The following is a 23,180-nucleotide window of genomic DNA, read 5'->3' as shown; positions in this document are numbered from 1 at the left end:
GCTGTCACTCACGGGAGGCCCCGCCCATGGCTGTCACGCGGGGGGCCCCGCCCCTGGCTGTCACGCGGGGGGAGGCCCCGCCCCTGGCTGTCACTCACGGGAGGCCCCGCCCCTGGCTGTCACTCACGGGAGGCCCCGCCCCTGGCTGTCACTCACGGGAGGCCCCGCCCCTGGCTGTCACGCGGGGGGCCCCGCCCCTGGCTGTCACTCACGGGAGGCCCCGCCCCTGGCTGTCACGCGGGGGGCCCCGCCCCTGGCTGTCACTCACGGGAGGCCCCGCCCCTGGCTGTCACGCGGGGTGGCCCCGCCCCTGGCAGTCACTCACGGGAGGCCCCGCCCATGGCTGTCACGCGGGGGGCCCCGCCCCTGGCTGTCACTCACGGGAGGCCCCGCCCCTGGCTGTCACTCACGGGAGGCCCCGCCCCTGGCTGTCACGCGGGGGGCCCCGCCCCTGTCTGTCACGCGGGGGGCCCCGCCCATGGCTGTCACGCGGGAGGCCCCGCCCCTGGCTGTCACGCGGGGGGAGGCCCCGCCCCTGGCTGTCACGCGGGGGGAGGCCCCGCCCCTGGCTGTCACGCGGGGTGAGGCCCCGCCCCTGGCTGTCACGCGGGGGGAGGCCCCGCCCCTGGCAGTCACGCGGGGGGAGGCCCCGCCCCTGGCTGTCACGCAGGGGAGACCCCGCCCCTGGCTGTCACGCGGGGGGAGGCCCCGCCCCTGGCTGTCACGCGGGGGGAGGCCCCGCCCCCTGGCAGTCACTCAGGGGAGGCCCCGCCCATGGCTGTCACGCGGGGGGCCCCGCCCCTGGCTGTCACTCACGGGAGGCCCCGCCCCTGGCTGTCACTCACGGGAGGCCCCGCCCCTGGCTGTCACGCGGGGGGCCCCGCCCCTGTCTGTCACGCGGGGGCCCGCCATGGCTGTCACGCGGGAGGCCCCGCCCCTGGCTGTCACGCGGGGGAGGCCCGCCCCCTGGCTGTCACGCGGGGGGAGGCCCCGCCCCCTGGCTGTCACGCGGGGTGAGGCCCCGCCCCTGGCTGTCACGCGGGGGAGGCCCCGCCCCTGGCAGTCACGCGGGGGGAGGCCCCGCCCCTGGCTGTCACGCAGGGGAGACCCCGCCCCTGGCTGTCACGCGGGGGAGGCCCCGCCCCTGGCTGTCACGCGGGGGAGGCCCCGCCCCCTGGCTGTCACGCGGGGGGCCCCGCCCTGGCTGTCACGCGGGGGGAGGCCCCGCCCCTGGCTGTCAGGCGGGGGGAGGCCCCGCCCCCTGGCTGTCACGCGGGGGGCCCCGCCCCTGGCTGTCACGCGGGGGGAGGCCCCGCCCCTGGCTGTCACGCGGGGGGAGGCCCCGCCCCTGGCTGTCACGCGGGGGGCCCCGCCCCTGTCTGTCACGCGGGGGGCCCCGCCCATGGCTGTCACGCGGGGAGGCCCCGCCCCTGGCTGTCACGCGGGGGGAGGCCCCGCCCCTGGCTGTCACGCGGGGGGAGGCCCCGCCCCTGGCTGTCACGCGGGGTGAGGCCCCGCCCCTGGCTGTCACGCGGGGGGAGGCCCCGCCCCTGGCAGTCACGCGGGGGGAGGCCCCGCCCCTGGCTGTCACGCAGGGGAGACCCCGCCCCTGGCTGTCACGCGGGGGAGGCCCCGCCCTGGCTGTCACGCGGGGGAGGCCCCGCCCCTGGCTGTCACGCGGGGGGAGGCCCCGCCCCTGGCTGTCACGCGGGGGGAGGCCCCGCCCCTGGCTGTCACGCGGGGGGCGGGGCCCCGCGGGGAGGTGAGGTGGGGAAGGCCTGAGGCCCGGGGCTGGAGGTGGAGTTCGGCCGCGGCGCTGAGCAGCGAGTGAGCGACACCTGAGCGCTATGGAGCCCCGCGCGGCGGTGAGTGAAGCCGGGAATGTCCCGGGATCCAGGCCGAGGCCTCGCGGCCTAGTGTCAGGTCCTGAGCCTCAGCCTCGAGTTACTGCCCTCACTGCCCCTCACTGCCCCTCACTGCCAGTCACTGCCCCTCACTGCCAGTCACTGCCCCTCACTGCCAGTCACTGCCCCTCACTGCCAGTCACTGCCCCTCACTGCCAGTCACTGCCCCTCACTGCCAGTCACTGCCCCTCACTGCCAGTCACTGCCCCTCACTGCCCCTCACTGCCAGTCACTGCCAGTCACTGCCCCTCACTGCCAGTCACTGCCCCTCACTGCCAGTCACTGCCCCTCACTGCCAGTCACTGCCCCTCACTGCCTCACTGCCCCTCACTGCCAATCACTGCCCCTCACTGCCAATCACTGCCCCTCACTGCCAGTCACTGCCAGTCACTGCCCCTCACTGCCAGTCACTGCCCCTCACTGCCAGTCACTGCCCCTCACTGCCAGTCACTGCCAGTCACTGCCCCTCACTGCCAGTCACTGCCCCTCACTGCCAGTCACTGCCCCTCACTGCCAGTCACTGCCCCTCACTGCCAGTCACTGCCCCTCACTGCCAGTCACTGCCCCTCACTGCCAGTCCTCACTGCCACCTCACTGCCCCTCACTGCCAGTCACTGCCCCTCACTGCCAGTCACTGCCCCTCACTGCCAGTCACTGCCCCTCACTGACTCCCACTGCCAGTCACTGCCCCCCACTGCCAGTCACTGCCCCCTCCACTGCCAGTCACTGCCCCTCACACTGCCAGTCACTGCCCCTCACTGCCGCCTCCACTGCCCTCACTGCCCCTCACTGCCCAGTCACTGGCCCCTCACTGCCAGTCACTGCCCCTCACTGCCAGTCACTGCCCCTCACTGCCCCTCACTGCCAGTCACTGCCCCTCACTGCCAGTCACTGCCCCTCACTGCCAGTCAGTGCCCCTCACTGCCTCACTGCCCCTCACTGCCAGTCACTGCCCCTCACTGCCAGTCACTGCCCCTCACTGCCAGTCACTGCCCCTCACTGCCAGTCAGTGCCCCTCACTGCCTCAGCCACTGCCCCTCACTGCCAATCACTGCCCCTCACTGCCAATCACTGCCCCTCACTGCCAGTCACTGCCCCTCACTGCCCCTCACTGCCAGTCACTGTCCCTCACTGCCAGTCACTGCCCCTCACTGCCAGTCATTGCCCCTCACTGCCAGTCCCTGCCCCTCACTGCCAGTCACTGCCCCTCACTGCCAGTCACTGCCCCTCACTGCCTCACTGCCCCTCACTGCCAGTCACTGCCCCTCACTGCCAGTCACTGCCCCTCACTGCCAGTCACTGCCCCTCACTGCCAGTCACTACCCCTCACTGCCAGTCATTGCCAGTCACTGCCCCTCACTGCCAGTCACTGCTCCTCACTGCCAGTCACTGCCCCTCACTGCCTCACTGCCCCTCACTGCCAGTCACTGCCCCTCACTGCCAGTCACTGCCCCTCGCTGCCAGTCACTGCCAGTCACTGCCCCTCACTGCCAGTCACTGCCCCTCACTGCCAGTCACTGCCCCTCACTGCCAGTCACTGCCCCTCACTGCCAGTCACTGCCCCTCACTGCCAGTCACTGCCCCTCACTGCCTCACTGCCCCTCACTGCCAGTCACTGCCCCTCACTGCCCCTCACTGCCAGTCACTACCCCTCACTGCCAGTCACTGCCCCTCACTGCCAGTCACTGCCCCTCACTGCCCCTCACTGCCAGTCACTGCCCCTCACTGCCAGTCACTGCCCCTCACTGCCAGACTGCCCGTCCCTGCCCCTCATTCCCTGTCTGGAGCTGGTGGGGAGTGTACTGGGAGCTCGCGGGGGGTTTGTGTGGGAGATGCTGGTGGGTGTGGGGCCGCGGTGAGGAGTTGGCACTGAGCCGCTGTGTCCCTGCAGACCCTCAGTGATGTGCTGTTGGCACTACAGGAGATGGGGTTTGAGGAGCGAAGGGCACAGGCGGCCGTGAACGCCGGGATCTTCAACGTCCAGGAGGCCACCGAATGGTGAGTTTACACCTGTTTCGTACAGTGGATTGGGGGGCAGTGTCGGGAGAGGGGGGGCATTGGGGGAGCCAGTGAGGGGGACGCAGTGAGGGGGAGCAGAAAGTGGAGGGCAATGGGGGGCAGTGTGGGGGGGGCAGTGTGTGGGGGGCAATAAGTGGAGGCATATCGGGGGCAATAACAGGAGGGCAGTGAGGGGGGCAGTGTGAGGGGGCAGTAACAGTCAGGGCAATGGGGGGCAGTGTGAGGGGGCAGTAACAGTCAGGGCAATGGGGGGCAGTGTGAGGGGGCAGTAACAGTCAGGGCAATGGGGGGCAGTGTGTGGGGGCAGTGTGAGGGGGGCAGTGAAGGGGGTGCTGGGTCGGGCTGAGTGTCACTGACTGGTTTACTGTTTGCTGTTTGCCCTCAGGTTGCTGCAGGGCAGTGATCACAACGATCAAGGCCAGAGGAAGCAGGCGGGAGGGGCCATGTCGGCGTTTAACCCGCCCCTGGGCCAGGCTCCCACACACAGGCTGGCGTTGCGTGTGCCCCCCGGCCCCCCAGCCCCCGCATACAGGCAGCAAGGTAAGGCTCTGTAACATTACACATTTATCTCTACCTCCCTCCCCCCTCCCTCCCTCCCCCCTCCCTCCCTCCCTCCCTCCCTCCCCCCTCCCTCCCTCCCTCCCTGTCAATTGCTCTGCTCTGGGACGCTGCCCTGCATGAAGGGCATTGTGTAAAAGCAAGTTACTGTTGTTGTTGTATTTCATACCATGAGGATGTGGTAAGGAGTCCTGTAGCGTTGTGGTTAGAGCTCTCGCCTCGCAAGCGAGAGGACCCGGGTTTGATTCCCGGGCAGAGCAAAACCTTAGGCACGTTTCCTTACTCCACAAAGCCTCTGTTTACAGCAGGAAGTAGGAACCCAGTTGCAGCGCCTTGGGACGTCCTCCCGACGTGAAAGGCGCTATACAAGTGTAATCTTGTTGTTGTTGTTGTTGTTAGTTGAACGGCAGATTGCTTTCTGGGTGTAATTTGTTGTGAGCAAAAGCACAGGTTAGAGTCAACACCAACCGGTTGTGTGGACACTGAATAGGAAATGGGATCAGAGGGGGAGCGAGCACCAGGACTGAGTCAGTGGAGAGAGAGCAGGGAATGGAGTTGAGTAGAGAGCTCCAGTGCAGGAGTGAGCACCAGGACTGACTCGATGGGGAGAGAACAGGGAATTGAACGTCAAACAGCCTCCGCTGGTTACAAAGTTGGCACTTTCTTGTGTAAACATCCCCATGTGAAGCCTTCCTCTTAACCGCACCGTCACCCCCACTAACCTCACCCCTCCCCAGTTAACCTAACTGAACCTCACCCTCACACCCTCTAAAGTAACCAACAACAACAAAATTACATTTATATATCACCTTTCACACTATAGCACATAGTGGGAGGACATCCCAAACCTAACCATCACCCCCCCACCAACCTCACCCTCACACCCCCCAAAACTAACCTTACCCTCACCCCCACCCCCCCAACCTACTCTCACCCCCCTGACATGTTGCTGTTTCTCCTCCCAGACCCAATGTTGCCTGTCCCCAGGAAGCTGGGGAAGCTGCAGCAGTTTGACGAGCAGCAGAAGGCACAGCAGGAGATCCGGACCGAGAGGAGGAACAAACAGAAGGTAACAAGGAGCTCGCCTCGGCCGGAGTTGGCCTGACTCAGTCTGGCTGGGCCTGGCTTGGTGTAGCTCGTTGTGGGGGTATGTGGCTCGGCATGGCTGGGTGTGGAGGTGTGTGGCCCAGCTCAGTGTGGGTCAGTGTGGCTGGACGTGACTAGCGTGGGTGGGTGTGGCTCAGTGTGTGTAGGTGTGGGGGTGAGGTGTGTCTCGGTGTAGCTAAGTGTGGTTCAGTGTGTGGGTGTGTGTGTCTCGGTGTGGGGTGTAAGGCCTGGCTTGGTGTGGGTCAGTCATATTCTCGCATTAGAAGGTCATGGATTGAAGCCACTTACAGTGCAAGTGCAGGCTGATAGAGCAGCTCAATGCTGGGAGAGCGCTCTGCTGTCAGATGTAGTATAAATCCACGTCCCACTTGTTCAGGTGGACATTAAAAACCCGGCAACACTATTGGCAAAGAGAGAGTTTAACAATCCTCTGGTTATTTGGGTAATTTGATCCTTCAAATGCAAGTCTTATTGTTATCATTTCTTATTACATAATAATAATAATTTATAATAATAATCTTTTATATTATAATAATGGAGTCCTGTAGAATAGTGGTTCGACCGCCTTGCAAACCTGGGATTGAGTTCTTGTCAGGACGAAATGTTGAGCAAGTTTCCTTCTTCTACACACTTCTATTTACCTAGCAGTAAGTAGGAACCTACTTCAAGCGCTCTGGGACATTACCTCGCCTGAAGGGCACTATATAAATGGAAGTTGTTGTTGTTGTTAAACATGGTTGTTAGTCTATTGGCGGATCTCTTTCCGGGGGTAATAACCTCTAAAAAAAATAAAATAATCGGTCACTCAATCCACAACTGCTGTGCGTAATTGGCTGCCATGGTTCGCCCGCAAATATACAGTCAATTCACTTTACAGTGTATTCAGTGAAGCGCTTTGAGACATCTTGAGATGTGATCAGGCGCTGTGTCAACTGCAAGGATTATTATTATTATTATATCCAGGGTTTGGAAGTCACAATGATCAGCTGGTGCGAGGAGAGCTGACCAGGCAGTGACTGTAGGCGGGTGTTTAACACTCACTGTCTTACTGTAGGACCATGAATTGGCACTGAAGAGAATCGCAGACGATCGTGAGAACCTGCGAGCAAAATCATCTCCGGCCAGGCTGTCTGAGCGCTTTCTGTCCCGGCCTCTCGAGGGCCCGGTACCGGGGACCCCTGGGGGCCACAGCGCGCTGATGGTAAGTGTCAGACTGCAGTGAGCTCCCAGCCGGGAGCCATATCAAGGGACACACACACAAACCCTCCACAAAACCAACCTTGTCACGAATCCATCAGCGCCTGAGGTGTGGAGACGCTGCCGGGAGCCAAGTGGGAGGGCCTCGGAATTGTTGATATTCAACTGGTGAAAGTTAGCTCTCGTTCTACTATTCTATGATCCAAAATTTTGATGTCCAATAGGCAATCGGTCAGGCCAGCAGTGGTTCTGGAGTCGAGGGTGGAGGCCAAGAGGTAGAGTTGGGTGTCATCCACAGACATGTGGAAGTTGACCCCATGTCTGCGGATGACATCACTGAGCAGGAGCATGTAGATATTGAGGAGAGGACCAAGGACAGAGCTCTGGGAGAACACCTCACGAGAGCTGCGGGAGAAGCCGTTGGCAGATACGTATGGATAGTAAACTTATGGAACAGGCTCCCTAGGGAAGCAGAAAATGTTGTTTTTAGGCATCAGGTTCCTCCCTTCTCCCCCACATCCGGTCCCTCACCAGCACCGCTTTCCTCCACCTCCGACGCATCGCCCGTCTCCGCCAATACCTCATTCCGAAAGCTGCTGAAACCCTGGTCCATGCCTTTGTCACCTCTCGGGTGGACTATTCTAATGCCTTCCTCGCCGGCCTCCCCTCCACTACTACCCATAAAATCCAGATCATTCAAAACTTTGCTGCCCACATTCTCACCCGCACCAAACCCCTCTCCCTGATCCCCCCAGTCCTGGCCAGACTGCACTGGCTGCTTGTCCCAGAGAGGATCGACTTCAAGACCCTCACCCTTGTATTCAAATCACTCCATTATTCTGCACCCCCCGACCTCTCTGACCTCCTCTCTCCTCAAAACAGTACCCATTACCTTCTTTCCTCCGGGTCTGGTCTCCTCCTCATCCCCTGAGTCCTCCACTCCACCCTCAGTGGCCGTGCCTTCAGCCACTATGCCCCGAGGCTCTGGAACTCCCTTCCTCACTCCCTTCGCCTTGCGCCCCTCTCTTCCTATTTTCAGGTCTCTGCTGAAGATCTTTCTCTTCGACCACTCCTTTGGTCACCTTCCTCCCCCTCCCCCTGGCTCGGCCCCGGGATCTGTTACTGTAAAACGCTCTGAGACGCCATCTGGCGTGGAGGGTGCTATATAAATCCAAGTTGTTGTTGTTTGTTTCAAGAACAAATTAGATAGATTTCTGTTAGGAAATAATATCTCGGGATACAGTATATAGTTTGGAACATGACATGTCAAGCGACTGCCAGGATGGTGTCAGGTGAACGGCATCAGGCTCCTCCATTGTCAAGCGCTCTGGGACATCGCCCAGCATGGAGGGCGCTATATAAATGCAAACTGTTGTTGTTGTTGACTTGGTCTTATTTCGCCTAGTAAATTCTTATGTTCTTATGTAGATACAAAGTGGAGACGATAGGGTAAGAGTGAAACCAGGCAAGGGCAGAAGGTGGAGCTGAGAGGAGAGGCGGTGGAGAAGAATAGAATGGGCAACAGTGTGAAAGGCAGCAGAGAGATCGAGAAGGACAAGAGGCAGAGAGAGCCCTGGTCACAGATGGTGCTGTGGGCAGCACAGAAACCAGAATGGAGGGGTTCGTAGAAGGAGTAGCGTGAGAGAAAAGAGCGAAGCTGGGAAGCAACGACTCATCGAGGACCTTGGAGAGGAAAGGCAGGTTGGAGATGTGATAGTAGTTGGAGAACAGGGATGGGACGAGGGAAGGTATTTTGAGGGTGAGGTGATGACGGATTTTTTTAGGTTGTGGGAACAGTGCCGGTGGGCAATGTCTGTTAGCGGCGGGCAAGGAGCCAGGAACCTTCCCTTCTTTCGAGCACCTTACCCCTTATCACCCCTCCAACATTTTTCTCAGAATTTTCCTTATCTATCGCACCCCCAAGCCCTCCCCCGCCTTCCTCCACGATATCTCCACCCTACTATGTTCCCTTTCCCTCTGCTCCGAACTCCTCCTCATCCTAGGTGACTTCAACGTTCACTTCACTCCCTCCTGCTCTACCTCTGCTGACTTTTCCTCCCTTATCCCTTATTTCCTACAGTTGAATGTGAACAAGACTGAGGCCCTCCTGATTGGCTCGCGCTAACGCCTCAGCACCTCAGGCTCTGGCAGCATCAACCTCCATGGTTGCTCACTACAACTCACCAACTCACCAGCCAGTCAGGAACCTCGGTGTCTTGTTCGACCCTCAACTGTCTTTTCTCCCCCACATTCAAGCCATGACCCGTTCAGCCTTCCCTCACCTCCATAACATCGCCCGACTCCGCCACTACCTCAGCCCTCAGGCGCTGAAACTCTTGTTCATGCCTTCATCACCTCCAGGCTCGACTATGCAAACTCCCTGCTTGTCGGCCTTCCCAACTCCTCCCTCCACAGGATGCAGATCCTCCAGAACTCTGCAGCCCGTGTCCTTTCCCGCACCAAACTCCGTGACCCCATCTCCCCCACTCTCGCTCAACTCCATTGGCTCCCTATCCTTCAGAGGATCCAGTTCAAGATCCTGGTCCTCACATAAAAAGCCGTCCATGGCCTCGCCCCACTCTACCTCTGTGACCTCCTAACCCCCTACCAACCCGCCCGTTCCCTCTGCTCAGCCGGCTCTGGCCTGCTCCACGTCCCCCAACCCACTCGGCCCACCATTGGCGGGAGAGCTTTCAGCCACTCTGCCTCCAATCTCTGGAATTCCATCCCCCAGTCACTCCGCCTCGCCTCCTCCTTAGCCTCCTACAAGTCCCACCTCAAGACCTTCCTCTTAGACCATGCCATTGGTCATCCCCCTTCCCCTCCCCTCCCTTCCCCCCGCCTGACCCCAGCTCGGGTCTGAAATGCAGTACTCTGTCCAGCGCCTTGGGACGTCCTCCTGACGTGAAAGGCGCTATACACGCGTAATCTTGTTGTTGTTATCTCCTCTCTCAACCTTTGCCATCCACATCCACGGTCACCCCCTCGACCTGGTGATCACTCAGGGCCTCGCCGTCTCGGATCCCACCATCATCGACAAAGCGATCTCGGATCATCACTTCATCTCCCTTAAATCCTCATCCCTCTCCCCACTGCTACCCACCCACCTCCATCTCATACTGCCCCTGGAATAAAATTCCCCCCCCCCACCTTTCGGTTGCTTCGAGTCATCTGAACTCCTTCCCCTCTGGGCTTCTTCCCGCAATGATCTATCCTCCTCGGTCACTCTTCTCCACAGTTCCCTCTCCTCCACTCTCGTTTCCCTTGCTCCCCTCACTTCTCGAACCATGTCCTACTCATGTAAGACACCATGGTACACCAGCCACCTCTGCTCCCTCCAAAGTACAGGTGCACGCCGCTGAACCCACCTGGCCTAAATTGAACTGAACGGTCCATCGGCAGAATTGGCTTGACCTTATCAAATCTTACCACTCCGCCATCGCTTCCACTAAATCGTTGTTCTACTCCAAGACAATCTAGGAGGCCAGGGTTCTGTCCTTGATCCCCTCTTCTTCAGTATCTATATGCTCCCTCTATAAGCTGATGGTACAATCTTAAAGGGAGTAAAGGAACAGAGAGACCTGTGGGTTCATATAAGTAAATCTTTGAAGGTGGCAGGACAGGGAGATAAAGCTGTTAAAAAAGCATCTGGGAGACACGGCTTTATAAATAGGGGCATAGAATACAAAAGTCAGGAAGTTATGATGAACCTTTATATAAAACACTGGTTAGCCCTCAGCGAGAGACTGTGTTCAGTTCTGGGCACCACACTTTAGGAAGGATGTCAAGGCATTGGAGAGGGTGCAAAGGAGATTGACCAGGATGGTACCAGGAATGAGGGACTTCAGTTATCAGGAGAGGCGAGAGAAGCCGGGATTATTCTCCTTGGGGCAGAGAAGGTTAAAAGGAGACTTACAGAAGTTTTCAATATTATGAGGAGATTTGATAGGGTGAACAAGGAGAAATTATTTCCACTGGCGAGTGGGTCAGTAACCCGAGGACACCAATTTAAAATAGTTGTTAAAATAAACAGAGGGGAGATGAGGAGAAATTTTTTCACACAGCGAGTTGTTCAGATATGGAATGCATTGCCTGAAAGGCGGGGGGGGATGGAAGCTGATTCGATAACAACTTTTAAGAGAGACGTAGATAATTATTTGGGGAGGACATATTTGCAGGTCTATGGGGAGAGCGCAGGGGAGTGGGATTGAATTGGATAGCTCTTTCAAAGAGCCGTCACAGACACGATGGGCCGAATAGCCTCCTTCTGTGCTGTATAATTCTATGATTCATCCGCAGACATAGGGTCAACTTCCACATGTATGCGGATGACACCCAACTCTCCCTCTCTGCCTCCGCCCTCGACTCCAGGACCCACTGCTGTCCTGACAGAATGTCTGTCAGACATCAAGTCCTGGATGAGAGCGAACTTTCTTCAGTTGAACTTCAACAAGACCGAGGCTCTCCTGATTGGCTCGGGATCCTCACACTCGTCTACAAATCCCTTCATACTCTCACACCTCCCTACCACTCTGACTTTTTACTTCCGAACTCACCTCCGATCGGCTGGCTCCGGCCTCCTGCTTGTCCCTTAGACCCCTCCGCTCCACCGTCCTCACCCGCACTTTCAGCCACTAGGCCCTGAATGTAAATGTAAATGCAATTTGTTGCATCATATTTTTATCCATATTATAATAATAATAATAAATTCACTTCAATTGATTGGCTTTCGAATTCAAGATCCTCATCCTCACCTACAAGGCCATTCACGGCCTCGCTCCCTCCTACCTCTCCGACCTACTATCCCCCTACCTACCTGCCCGTACCCTCCGTTCCTCCGGCTCCGGTCTGCTCCACATCCCCCGCCCCAACCGCCCTACCATCGGTGGCCTTCAGCCTCTCAGCCCCGAGGCTCTGGAACTCTATCCCCAGTGCCTTCGCCGCTTCCTCCCTTTCCTCCCGACGTGAAAAGCGCTATATCAAATTCAAGGATTATTATTATTGGTTCCCGTCAGCGCCTCCTCACCTCATGCGCTGATAGCATCACCATCCATGGCTGCTCCCTCCACCTTGTTCCACCTCCCGAACCTTGGGGTCTTGTTTGACCCTCAACTATCCTTTCTACCCCATATCCGTGCCATGACCCGCCCTGCCTTCCCCACCTCCGCAACATCGCCCAGCTCCGCCACGGTCTCACACCGCAGGCCACCAAGACCCTGATACACACATTCTTAACATCCAGGCTTGACTGCAAACTCCCTGCTTGTCGGCCTCCCCAACTCCTCCCTTCATAGGCTGCAGATCATCCAGAACTCTGAAGGCCCGTGTCCTCTTCGGCATCTGACTCCAAGACACTATCAGCTCCATCCTCGGCCGATTCCACTGGCTTCCCATCACACAGAGGATATAGTGCAAGGTCCTGGTCCTCACCTTCAAAGCCCTCCATGGTCTTGATCACCCCTACCTCTGTGACCTCCTAACCCCCTACCATCTTGCCCACTCTCTCCGCTCGGCTGGCTCCGGCCTCCTGCTTGTCCCTTAGACCCCTCCGCTCCACCATCCTCAGCCGCACTTTCAGCCACTAGGCCCTGTATGTAAATGTAAATACAATTTGTTGCATCATATTTTTATCCATATTATAATAATAATAAATTCACTTCAATCCGTGACTGTTTGTGGGGCTCTGCTGTGCAATTGGCTGCCACGTTTCGCCCACAAAATATACAGTCAATTCACTTTACAGTATATCTTGTGACGCTCTTTGAGACGTCTCGAAGACGTGATAAGGAGCTATATCAAATGCAAGGATTATTATTATAACAGAGTATGATTTATATTGTATTATTATAATATAAAAGATTATTATTGTAATGTATTGTGTGCTGTTATCCCTGTTATGTTTCTCTCCTCAGATCCGGCTGCCGTGGGGCGAGTGTATCCGTGAGCGTTTCCCTGCGGAGACCACCCTGGCGGGCGTACGGGAGCTGGTAGCCCAGCGCTGCCCCCATCTCCCCAACTTCCTGCTGCTGCAGGGGTTACCCCGGCGTCGCTTCAGTCAGGCCGACCTGAGCCTCACGCTTCGAGCCCTCGGCCTCCACCCCAGCGCCACCCTGTGTGTGCAGCCCGGAGACCCAACCACTGACCCCAGCACCATCCCCAGCCCCACCCTGTGTGTGCAGCCCAGAGAGCAGCCCGGAGACCCCCCCACCCTCACTGCACACAGACTGAACACCGACCCTGACCCCAGCCCGGGCACAGACCCCCGAGTGCCCACTATCGGAGGCCCCAGGGGGAGAGTCCTTGGGCTGGGGGCCCATTCTCCCCGACACCATGGGGGCGATGATGATAATGATGAGCGCGACAGAGAGGAGTTACTGGCGGTACTGGGACATCACAGGAGGCAGCCCGGCCCCCGGCCCCTAGCCCACACCACACATTCCTGGGGTAAGAACCCGGGGTCGGGGTGAGGGGACCAGGAATCCCTGAGATTTCTATCAGACGTGTTGAACAGCCAGTGATGGAGGAATGTTGTGTGAGACCTTGGTTAGGTCATTCGCTCCCACCAGTCCCTTCTGAGTTACACCAACTTCAGTTGATCCAAACCTTCACGGCCCACATCCTCTCCACATCAGCAACAACAATACATGACATATACACGGCGCCTTTCACTTCAGGAGGATGACCCAAGGCACTGGACAGTCAGGGATTTGCACCCAACCAGGGGGTTGGGATCAGTAGGGAGAATAGGAGTAGGAGGGTAACTGAAGGCGCTGTCGAAGAGGAGCATCTTGAGATGTGCCTTGAAGGAGGCAAGGGAAGGGGCGAGGGACTGCAGGATGGAGTTCCAAAAGGACAGAGAGGCTGAAGGGCCAACTACCGATGGTGGGATGGCCGGACGGGGGACGTGGAGCAGGCCGGAGCCTGCTGGTTGGAGGGAGTGGACAGGTTAATATGGCGTTATGGATGGACAGTGCGGGAGCTTTTCTCTGTCTCTAACCTGTGCTGTTGCTATAACATCTCCATCACACAACGCCACGCTCCACTGGTGCAGGTCCTTCGTGCTCCAGCACCTCCCTGTCTCTCTGATCTTCTCAATCCTGTCCGTCCACACTCCCAGGTCAGGGTTAGAGACACAGTACAGCTCCCTCTACACTGTGTGTCCACACTCCTGGGTCAGGGACAGTACAAGTTAAAGTAAAGCTCCCAATATTGGGAGCAAAATATTAAGAAATACAGCAAGAAATGACATTCACACAGTGCCTTTCACGTCAGGAGGATGTCCCAAGGCGCTGCACAGTGAAGGGTTTGCACACGATCTGTGGGCTGGAACCAGGTGGGATGGAGGGTACGGAGCTGGGTGGGAGGGTGGCTGAACATCGAAGAGGAAGATCTTCTTGAGACGTGCCTTGAAGGGGGCGAGGTGGAGGGGCTCCGGGATGGAGTTTCAGAGGGTGGGGGTAGAATGGCTGATGGTTCGATTGCCGATGGTGGAGCGGGCAAGGCGAGGGATGGGGAGCAGGGCAGTGCCCGCTGAGCAGAGGGTGCGGACATGTTGGTAACATTTTACAAGGTTGCGAGGTAAGGAGGAGTAACCTGTGGAGGGCTTTTAAAGTGAAGGCGAGGATCTAGAACTTGACCCTGTGTGGGATGGGGAGCCAGTGAAGCCGGGCCGGGGTGGGGGTGATCAGTTTAATGCAGAGGCACAATGGGGGGAGAGAGAGCAGGGAATGGGATTAGAGTAGAGAGCTCCAGTGGGGGAGTGAGCCCCAGCACAGACACGATGGTCAGGGCTGTATCTGTTGCCCAGGTAAAGGACAGAAGTTGGCTGCGGGGCTGAGCTGTGAGGAGGCGGATGACCAGGATGCCCCAGAAGAGGACGATGAAGACGATGAGGAAGATAACTTGATGGCGCTGATTCCCCCCGGTCAGTGAACAGCCCTCCAGGCACGGTCAATGCCTGTGTGTGAGTGTGGGGCAGCACATCTGTGTGTTGGGGGGGGGGACAGGGAGGGTGGTGGTGCGTGTGTCTGTGGGGGGGAGGGGGGAGCAGTGCGTGTGTGGGGGGGTAGCTTGTTTGTGGGGGCAGTGTGTGTGTCTATATGCACCCGTGTCCTCTCCCGCACCAGTCTCCATGACCCTATCACCCCCATCCTCGCCCGACTCCACTGGCTTCCCATCACACAGAGGATCCAGTTCAAGATCCTGGTCCTCACCTTCCATGGCCTTGCTCCCCGTTACCTCTACGACCACCTTCCTTACCCCCATTGCCCTTTTACTCATTTTAGTGTTTAAATCACCCCATGGCCTGGCACCCCACTGCCTCTCCAATGTCCTCTCTCCTCACAACACTACCCGCTGTCAATGCTCTACTGGCTCTGGCCTCCTCCTTGTCCCTCGAATCTTTCGCTCCACCATCAGCGGCCGAACCTTCAGCCACTACGCCCTGAAGCTGTGGAACTCTCTCCATCAATACACTCCACCCTCCTCGATCCCGACCCCCAGTTCGGATCCGAAACACTGATTGTCCAGCGCCTTGGCACATTCTCCCAACATGAAAGGCGTTATACAAATGTAATTTTGTTGTTTGCTGTTGTGTGTGTGTATGTGTGTGGGGGGGTGGGGGGGAGAGGTGGTCAGTGTGTGTGGGGGGTGCATGACTGTTTGTTCCCTGTTACCAGACTTTGACCCCGGGGTCTTTCGCATGAATGGACACCGGATCCGCAGCGGGTTTGAGCCACAACATCAGTGGCCAGAGCAGGGCAACCGGCTCAGGTTAGTGTGGGCGGGGGGTGGCGTGGGGAGGGGCTGTGTTTGTAGGTGATGGGGGGTATTTGGGGGGTGATGGGCTGTGTTTGGGGGGTGACGGGGCTGTGTTTGGGGTGTGTTTGGTCTGTGTTTGGGGGGTTTGGGCTGTGTTTGGGGCTGTATTTGGTGCAGGTATTTCGTCTGTGTTTGGGGGGGTGATGGGGTGTGTGTGGGGGCTGTGTTTGAGGGGTGACGGGATGTGTTTGGGGGGTGACGGGGTGTGTTTGGGGGGTGATGGGGTGTTTGGGGCCTGTGTTTGGTGGGGTGTTTGGGATGTGTTTGGGGTGTGTTTGGCTGGTGATGATGACAGGCTGTGTTTGTGTGCAGGCCAGGGGCCGAGGATGGACACGGGGGGCCGCAGGTGCCGGTTGCTGCCGGACGAGCCGCCCTTGAGCGCCTACAGCGAGGGTCTCGGGAACAATTGAGCCCCTCCCAACCCACAGCTCCCAGACCAGCAACGACCTCTGCCGTGCCCTCACTACTCACAATGGCCACTAGGGGAGCCATCACCCTGATCACAGGTACATCTCAGCGCAGTGTACCCCAACACACAGCCCAGCCCAGCGCACCCCAACACACAGCCCAGCGTACCCCAACACACAGCCCAGCGTACCCCAACACACAGCCCAGCGTACCCCAACACACAGCCCAGCGTACCCCAACACACAGCCCAGCCCAGCATACCCCAACACACAGCCCAGCGTACCCCAACACACAGCCCAGCGTACCCCAACACACAGCCCAGCGTACCCCAACACACAGCCCAGCGTACCCCAACACACAGCCCAGCCCAGCATACCCCAACACACAGCCCAGCGTACCCCAACACACAGCCCAGCGTACCCCAACACACAGCCCAGTCCAGCGTACCCCAACACACAGCCCAGCCCAGCATACCCCAACACACAGCCCAGCCCAGCATACCCCAACACACAGCCCAGCCCAGCATACCCCAACACACAGCCCAGCGTACCCCAACACACAGCCCAGCGTACCCCAACACACAGCCCAGCGTACCCCAGCACACAGCCCAGCGTACCCCAACACACAGCCCAGCGTACCCCAACACACAGCCCAGTGTACCCCAACACATAGCCCAGCTCAGCATACTCTCACGCACAGCCCAGGGTACCCCAACACACAGCCCAAAGTATCCCCACAGCCCAGCGTACCCCAACACACAGCCCAGCCCAGCGTACCCCAACACACAGCCCAGCGTACCCCAACACACAACCCAGCGTACCCCAACACACAGCCCAGCGTACCCCAACACACAACCCAGCGTACCCCAACACACAGCTCAGCGTACCCCAACACCCAGCCCAGACCAGTGTACCCCAGTTGTGTTCTGGGCTGTATCTCTCTCTCCCCAATGTTGGACTGTATCGCTCTCTCCCCAGCAAAGGGCTATATCTCTCTCTTTCTCTCTTCAGTGCTAGGCTGTCACTCTCTCTCTCTCTCCCCAGCGCCGAGCCGGCAGTACGCTGGGAGCCTGGGGTCTCTCCCCCCGCGAGTGGCTGAGCGGTTGGTGATGGAGCTGGTGAAGAAGAGGTGGCTGAGGCCCCGGAGCCTGGAGCTGTTCAGCGGGTGCAGTCTGGGGAGTCTAGTGCTGGACTGTTACCCTCTGACCACCAACCAACTCCTCCTTCAGCTGTCAGCCTTCCCCTCCCTCCACCACCTCAGCCTGGCCTCCTGCCGCCTGCTCACAGGTACCGGGCGGGGGGGAAACAGGGGGTATAATGGGGGTATTTATGGTGTCCTGTAGCTACGTAGTTAGAGCACTCGCCTCGTAGGCGAGATGACTTTGGTTCAATTCTCGTTAAGAGCAAAACCTTATGCAAGTTTCCTTACTCCACACACACGTTTATCCAGCAGTAAGTAGGAAGCCGGTTGTTAGTCGACTGGGGGATCACTTTTCGGGGGTAATAATCCGTTCAAAAAAAAAATAATGTGGTTGGTCAATCCACGACTGTTTGTGGGACACTGCTGTGAGCAATTGGCTGTCTCGTTTTGCCCACAAAATACACAGTCAATTCACTTTACAATGTGTCCTGTGAAGCTCTTTGAGACGACTCGAAGACATGATAAGGCGTTGTATCAAATGTAAGCACTATTATTAATGGTGGTATTGTGGGTCCGCAGCCCCGTGTCAGGGCCTCTGAGCTCAGGCTGGGCTGGGGCTGGGGGTGTGTGGATGGGGTGGGGGTTGTGGGGTGTGGGCCTTGTTTGCCTGTTCAGGTTAGTGATCCCCGCGGCTGTATCCTAACCAGCAACTCTTCAACAAAACACAGTCACTGCAGTCATCACAGTAAAAGTGTTTTGAGACATCGCAATGTGACAAGTCAAATGTGACGCTCGCTGTTGATTGTGCTGTGACCTGACGATGTCTGCACCCCCCCTCCCACGCCCCCCGGCTGTCTCCCCCGGGTGTCGTTCCCCCCCCCGCACCCCCTTTCTGCATCCTTCCAGACTCCGGGCTGGAGAGCGTGTCTCACCTGAAGAAGTTGCAGCACCTGAACCTGGCCGCCTGCCCCCGGCTCACTGACCGCTGTCTGAGCAGCCTGACAGGTACAGTGTCTGCTGGCTGTGTGTGTACTCTCACTCTGTGTGTGTGCGCTGGCTGTGTGCGCATGCTGGCTGTGTGTGTGTGCTGGCTGTGTGTGTGCGCTGGCTGTGTGTGCGCTGGCTGTGTGTGTACTCTCACTCTGTGTGTGTGCGCTGGCTGTGTGTGCGCTGGCTGTGTGTGCGCTGGTTGTGTGTGTGTGCGCTGGCTGTGTGTGTGCGCTGGCTGTGTGTGTACTCTCACTCTGTGTGTGTGCGCTGGCTGTGTGTGTACTCTCACTCTGTGTGTGTGCGCTGGCTGTGTGTGCGTTGGTTGTCTGCGCGCTGGCTGTGTGTGCGCTGGTTGTGTGTGTGTGTGCGCTGGCTGTGTGTGTACTCTCACTGTGCTTTACTGTGAAGCTCTAAAACACTGTCCCGTGTGGAGGGCACTATATAAATCCAAGTTGTTGTTGTGTGTACTCTCACTGTGTGCGTGTGCTGGCTGTATGTGTGTGCGCGCGCGCTGGCTGCGTGTGTGTGCGCGCGCTGGCTGTGTGTGTGTGTGTGTGTGCGCGCGCGCTGGCTGTGTGTGTGTGTGCGTGCGTGCGTGCGCTGGCTGTGTGTGTGTTTGGGTGGCTGTGTGTGTGTGTGCATGCGCGCTGGCTGTGTGCGGTGTGCGTGTGCGGTGTGTGTACGCTGTGTGTGCGGTGTGCGCTGTGTGTGTGCGGTGTGCGCTGTGTGTGTGCGGTGTGCGCTGTGTGTGTGCGCTGTGTGTGCGGTGTGCGCTGTGGGTGTGCGCTGTGTGTGTGCGGTGTGCGCTGTGTGTGCGGTGTGCGCTGTGTGTGTGCGGTGTGCGCTGTGTGTGTGCGCTGTGTGTGCGGTGTGCGCTGTGGGTGTGCGCTGTGTGTGTGCGGTGTGCGCTGTGTGTGCGGTGTGCGCTGTATGTGCGGTGACTATTTACTGAATTCCTGTCTGTTGGTATTTTAGGACTGAATTGTCTTTCTCACCTGACTCTGGACCAGACAAAAGTAACCGACTGTGGAATGAGGGACTACCTGGAGTCTGCTCCCTCCTCACTCGTTCACTTGAGCCTGAATGAGACGGCTGTGAGTGAGGGAACCCTCGTTTGCTTACCCCGCGCCCTCCCTCACCTCCGTCTGCTCAGCATCAAACACACCCAGGTCAGCGGCGTGTGTGTGTGTGTGTCCATCCAAGTGCTGTGTTGTGTCTGTGCAAGGGGTGTGTGTGTCTGTGCAAGGGGTGTGTGTGTCTGTGCAAGGTGTGTGTGTGTCTGCAAGGGGTGTGTGTGTGTCTGCAAGGGGTGTGTGTCTGCAAGGGGTGTGTGTGCGTGCGAGGTGTGTGAGTGTTCGTGCAAGGGGGTGTATCCGTGCAAGGGGTGTGTGTGATGGCCTGTCCTGCTATCTCACGTATGTGCATTATATTATACACAGTATATATGTGTGTGTATGCACAGGTGACTGACGTGTCAGCGCTGAGGGAGGTGACGGCCCTACACACACTATGTTTGGACCACACAGGAGTGACTGAGAGCTCTCTGCAGACACTGGGCTCTCACCCCAACCTCTCCTCCATCAGTGTCTCCGGCCTGCAGTCCGTCAGCGGTGACTCCGTCCTGCACATTCTCTCAGGTTAGCCTGGAGCACACGCACACGCCATGACAGACACCCACACACACACACCATCACACACACATCCTCACACACCAACACCATTACACACACACCCTCACACACCCACACCATCACACACACCCACACCATCACACACACATCCTCACACACCAAGACCATCACACACCCACACCATCACACACCCACACACTCTCACACCCACACACTCTCACAGACACTCACACACACACCCTCATTCTCACACACATCCTCTCACACACACCCTCATATACACCTTCACACACACACACACACCCTCACACACACACACCCTCACACATATTGTATTACACATTCTCTCAGGTAACATACACACGCACTGTGTTACACACCCTGTGCCTCGGAGGTTGTGGGGTGGAGGTTGGGTCGGGGCTGTGTGGAGACTCTGGCAGTAAGGACAGTGTTACCCTGTGCTGTGCCCTCCAGGGCTGCCACTAACACAGCTGAAGCTGCCGAGCCGTCACACAGTGAGCGACGCCGGGCTCCTCGCCCTCGCCGGCCTCCACCGCCTGCTGGAGCTCGACCTGACCGACTACAGCCAAGCCACAGACCAGGGCCTGCAGTGCTTAGCCAGCCTGACCAGGTAACCCCCCCCCCCCCCCCGCCAGCCAGCCTGACCAGGTAACCCCCCCACCAGCCAGCCAGCCTGACCAGGTAACCCCCCCCCCCCGCCAGCCAGCCTGACCAGGTAACCCCCCCCCCCCCAGCCAGCCAGCCAGCCTGACCAGGTAATCACTGCCCCACCGCCAGCCAGCCAGCCTGACCAGGTAACCCCCCCCCCCGCCAGCCAGCCAGCCTGACCAGGTAACCCCCCCCCCACCAGCCGGCCAGCCTGACCAGGTAACCCCCCCCCCGCCAGCCAGCCAGCCTGACCAGGTAACCCCCCCCCCGCCAGCCAGCCAGCCTGACCAGGTAACCCCCCCCCCCCCCCCGCCAGCCTGACCAGGTAACCCCCCCCCCCCCCCCCCCCCACCAGCCAGCCAGCCAGCCAGCCAGCCTGACCAGGTAACCCCCACCGCCAGCCAGCCAGCCTGACCAGGTAACCCCCCCCCGCCAGCCTGACCAGGTAACCCCCCGCCCCACCAGCCAGCCAGCCTGACCAGGTAACCCCCCCCCCCAGCCAGCCAGCCAGCCTGACCAGGTAACCCCCCCCTCCCCGCCAGCCAGACACCCCCCCCCCGCCAGCCAGCCAGCCTGACCAGGTAACCCCCCCCCCGCCAGCCAGCCAGCCTGACCAGGTAACCCCCCCCCCCCCGCCAGCCAGACACCCCCCCACCAGCCAGCCAGCCAGCCTGACCAGGTAATCACTGCCCCCCCCCACCCAGCCGCCCCCCCCCCAGCCAGCCTCCCCCTCTCCAGCCTCCCACACCCAGCCGGCCTCCCCCTCCCCAGCCCCCCTCCCCAACCGGCCTGGCCAGCTATTGCCCCTCCGCAGCCTGACACTCGTTAACACTGTGCTGTCTACTTGTAAGTGGTGGCACTCTCACTGTCTCTCTCTCTGCCCACTGTAGGCTGCGGAGACTGTCCCTCAGTAACACCCAGGTGACAGACGTGGGGTTGATGTACCTACAGCCGTTGAGCAGCCTGGAGGAGCTGTGCCTGGACCGGACCAGGGTCAGCAGTAAGGGCGTGGCTCAGTGTGTCTGTGGCCTGCCCCGCCTGCAGGTCAGTGTGGGGGGGGGTCAGAGGTGTGGGAGGGAGGTGGGATTGGGGAGAGTTTGAGGGAGGGGGTTAGGGGGAGGGGGTGGTGAGGGGGAGGGTTTGCGGAGGGAGCCCCTGACAGCTCTGTTTGGTGTGAGATGCTGGGGTTGGGTAGGGTTTACGGGAGGGGGTTGGGGGAGGGGGAAGGAGCCCCCGATAGCCCTCTCTGGTGCTGGGGAGGGGTTGGACTGGGGTTGGCGGTTGGGGTTTGGGCTGAGGAGAGAGACCCTGACAGCTCTCTCTTGTGTGAGCAGGTGCTGGGGTTGGCGGCGACGCTGGTTGGAGACTCGGTTGTGCCGCGTGGCCTCGCTCGGTGTCGGCAACTTATCAAACTGAACCTGAGCCGCACTCGCCTGACAGACACAGGTACCTCCCCCTCCCCAACCCCTGGGGATAATGGGGTATGAAGGGGTGATAGGGTGTTGGGGGTAATGGGGTGTGAAGGGGTAACAAAGGTATGGCTGGGAGTGAGGGGATAATCGGGTGTGAAGGAGTATTGGGGAGTGAGGGGCTAATGGGGTGTGAGGAGGAGTAATGGGCGTTAGGGTGTAATGGGGTGTGAGTGGGTAATGGTTGGAGTGTGCGTGGGCAATGGCTGGGCGTGAGAAGGTAAAGCAGTGTGAGGGGATAATGGGTATTGAGGAGGTAATGGGGTGTGAGGGGATAATGGGTTGTGAGGGTGTAGTGGGGTATGAGGGTGTAATGGGGTGTGAGGAGGTAATGGGGAGTGAGGGGGTAATGGGGTGTGAGGGGGTAATGGGATGTGAGGAGGTAATGGAGTGTGAGGGGGTAATGGGATGTGAGGAGGTAATGGGGTGTGAGGGGGTAATGGAGAGTGGGGGTAATGGGGAGTGAGGGCGTAATGGGGTTTGAGGGCGTAATGGGGAGCGAGGGAGTAATGACTGGAGTGAGGGCGTAATGGCTGGGGTGTGAGCGGGTAAAGCAGTGTGAGGGTTAGAGTTAGGGGTGCGAGGGGGTAATGTCTCTCTGTGTCTCAGGCCTGAAGAAGCTGAGGCTGTGGGGTTTGAGCCAGCTGAGCGTGGAGGGGACGGGGGTAACAGAGGCGGGTGTGACTGAGCTGCTGGCCGCCTGCCCCAACATCACCAGTATCCGTGCCGGCAACCTGCGGCCCCTCGCCCTCGACCAGCAGTCTGACGAGGAGGCCTAGAGGGAGCCGGGGGTGGGGGGCAGCTTTGCCAGACCAGCCCTGGCGATCGTTCAGTCAGAAGCTTTGGATGTTGCACTTTCCATCCCTTCCCCCACTAATATGGGTTGTGAGCCCAACCCTCATTGACACCCCCTCCTCTCTTCCGCCCCCCCCCACCCCTCGTGTCTCTCTCCATTGCTCCCTTCTCTCTCTCTCTCTCTCTCTCCCCCCCGATACCTGTGTGTGCTGGGGGAGGCAAATGCCCGGGTGGGGGCAGTGTTGAGTTGTCGCTATGAGAAACACTGTGTAAATCCCCCCACCACCTCCCCGGTGTGATCTCTGTCCACCAGTAAAATATTAACAGCAGCGACCGAGTGAGCTTCATTCTGCAATAACTTACATTTATATAGCGCCCTTCATGCAGGAACCCCCTCGGAGCCTGTGTGGGGTATGTGTGTGGGTGGTGGGGGGCAGGGGAGTGTGTGTGTGGGGGGTGAGGGGCTCACTGCC

At 59.1% G+C, this 23,180-nt stretch overlaps 1 protein-coding gene across 2 annotated transcripts; it reads left to right on the top strand.

Moving 5' to 3' along the window:
• The first annotated feature begins 1,749 nt into the window (after window positions 1-1,749).
• si:ch73-173p19.1 lies at window positions 1,750-22,869 on the top strand. 2 transcript variants are annotated; one of them, XM_042331970.1, is made up of 17 exons: window positions 1,750-1,865; window positions 3,826-3,902; window positions 4,309-4,463; window positions 5,447-5,550; window positions 6,643-6,789; window positions 12,698-13,229; window positions 14,593-14,709; window positions 15,464-15,557; window positions 15,918-16,111; window positions 17,057-17,299; window positions 18,060-18,158; window positions 19,119-19,312; window positions 19,606-19,780; window positions 20,249-20,405; window positions 21,334-21,487; window positions 21,778-21,889; window positions 22,522-22,869. In XM_042331970.1, exons 1-17 carry the CDS (start codon window positions 1,848-1,850, stop codon window positions 22,689-22,691), a joined length of 2,742 nt encoding a protein of 913 aa, XP_042187904.1. In that variant the 5' UTR covers window positions 1,750-1,847; the 3' UTR covers window positions 22,692-22,869. The 2 variants fall into 2 exon arrangements, with proteins under 2 accessions (XP_042187904.1, XP_042187903.1); XM_042331969.1 differs by having other exon boundaries at window positions 3,796-3,902.
• The last annotated feature ends 311 nt before the right edge of the window (window positions 22,870-23,180 follow it).

The sequence above is a fragment of the Callorhinchus milii genome, unplaced genomic scaffold (genome assembly GCF_018977255.1).
Source record: "Callorhinchus milii isolate IMCB2004 unplaced genomic scaffold, IMCB_Cmil_1.0 Scaffold2, whole genome shotgun sequence".
Taxonomy (NCBI): Eukaryota; Metazoa; Chordata; class Chondrichthyes; order Chimaeriformes; family Callorhinchidae; genus Callorhinchus; species Callorhinchus milii.
This window is presented reverse-complemented; position numbering and strand designations above follow the sequence as displayed.

What these genes read in the sequence shown, in the direction of transcription:
- si:ch73-173p19.1 (XM_042331969.1), top strand. An exon ending in GATGGCGCTGATTCCCCCCG is followed by an intron (nt 14,710 to 15,463) that starts GTCAGTGAACAG and finishes CCCTGTTACCAG; the next exon opens with ACTTTGACCCCGGGGTCTTT. An exon ending in AGCCATCACCCTGATCACAG is followed by an intron (nt 16,112 to 17,056) that starts GTACATCTCAGC and finishes CTCTCTCCCCAG; the next exon opens with CGCCGAGCCGGCAGTACGCT.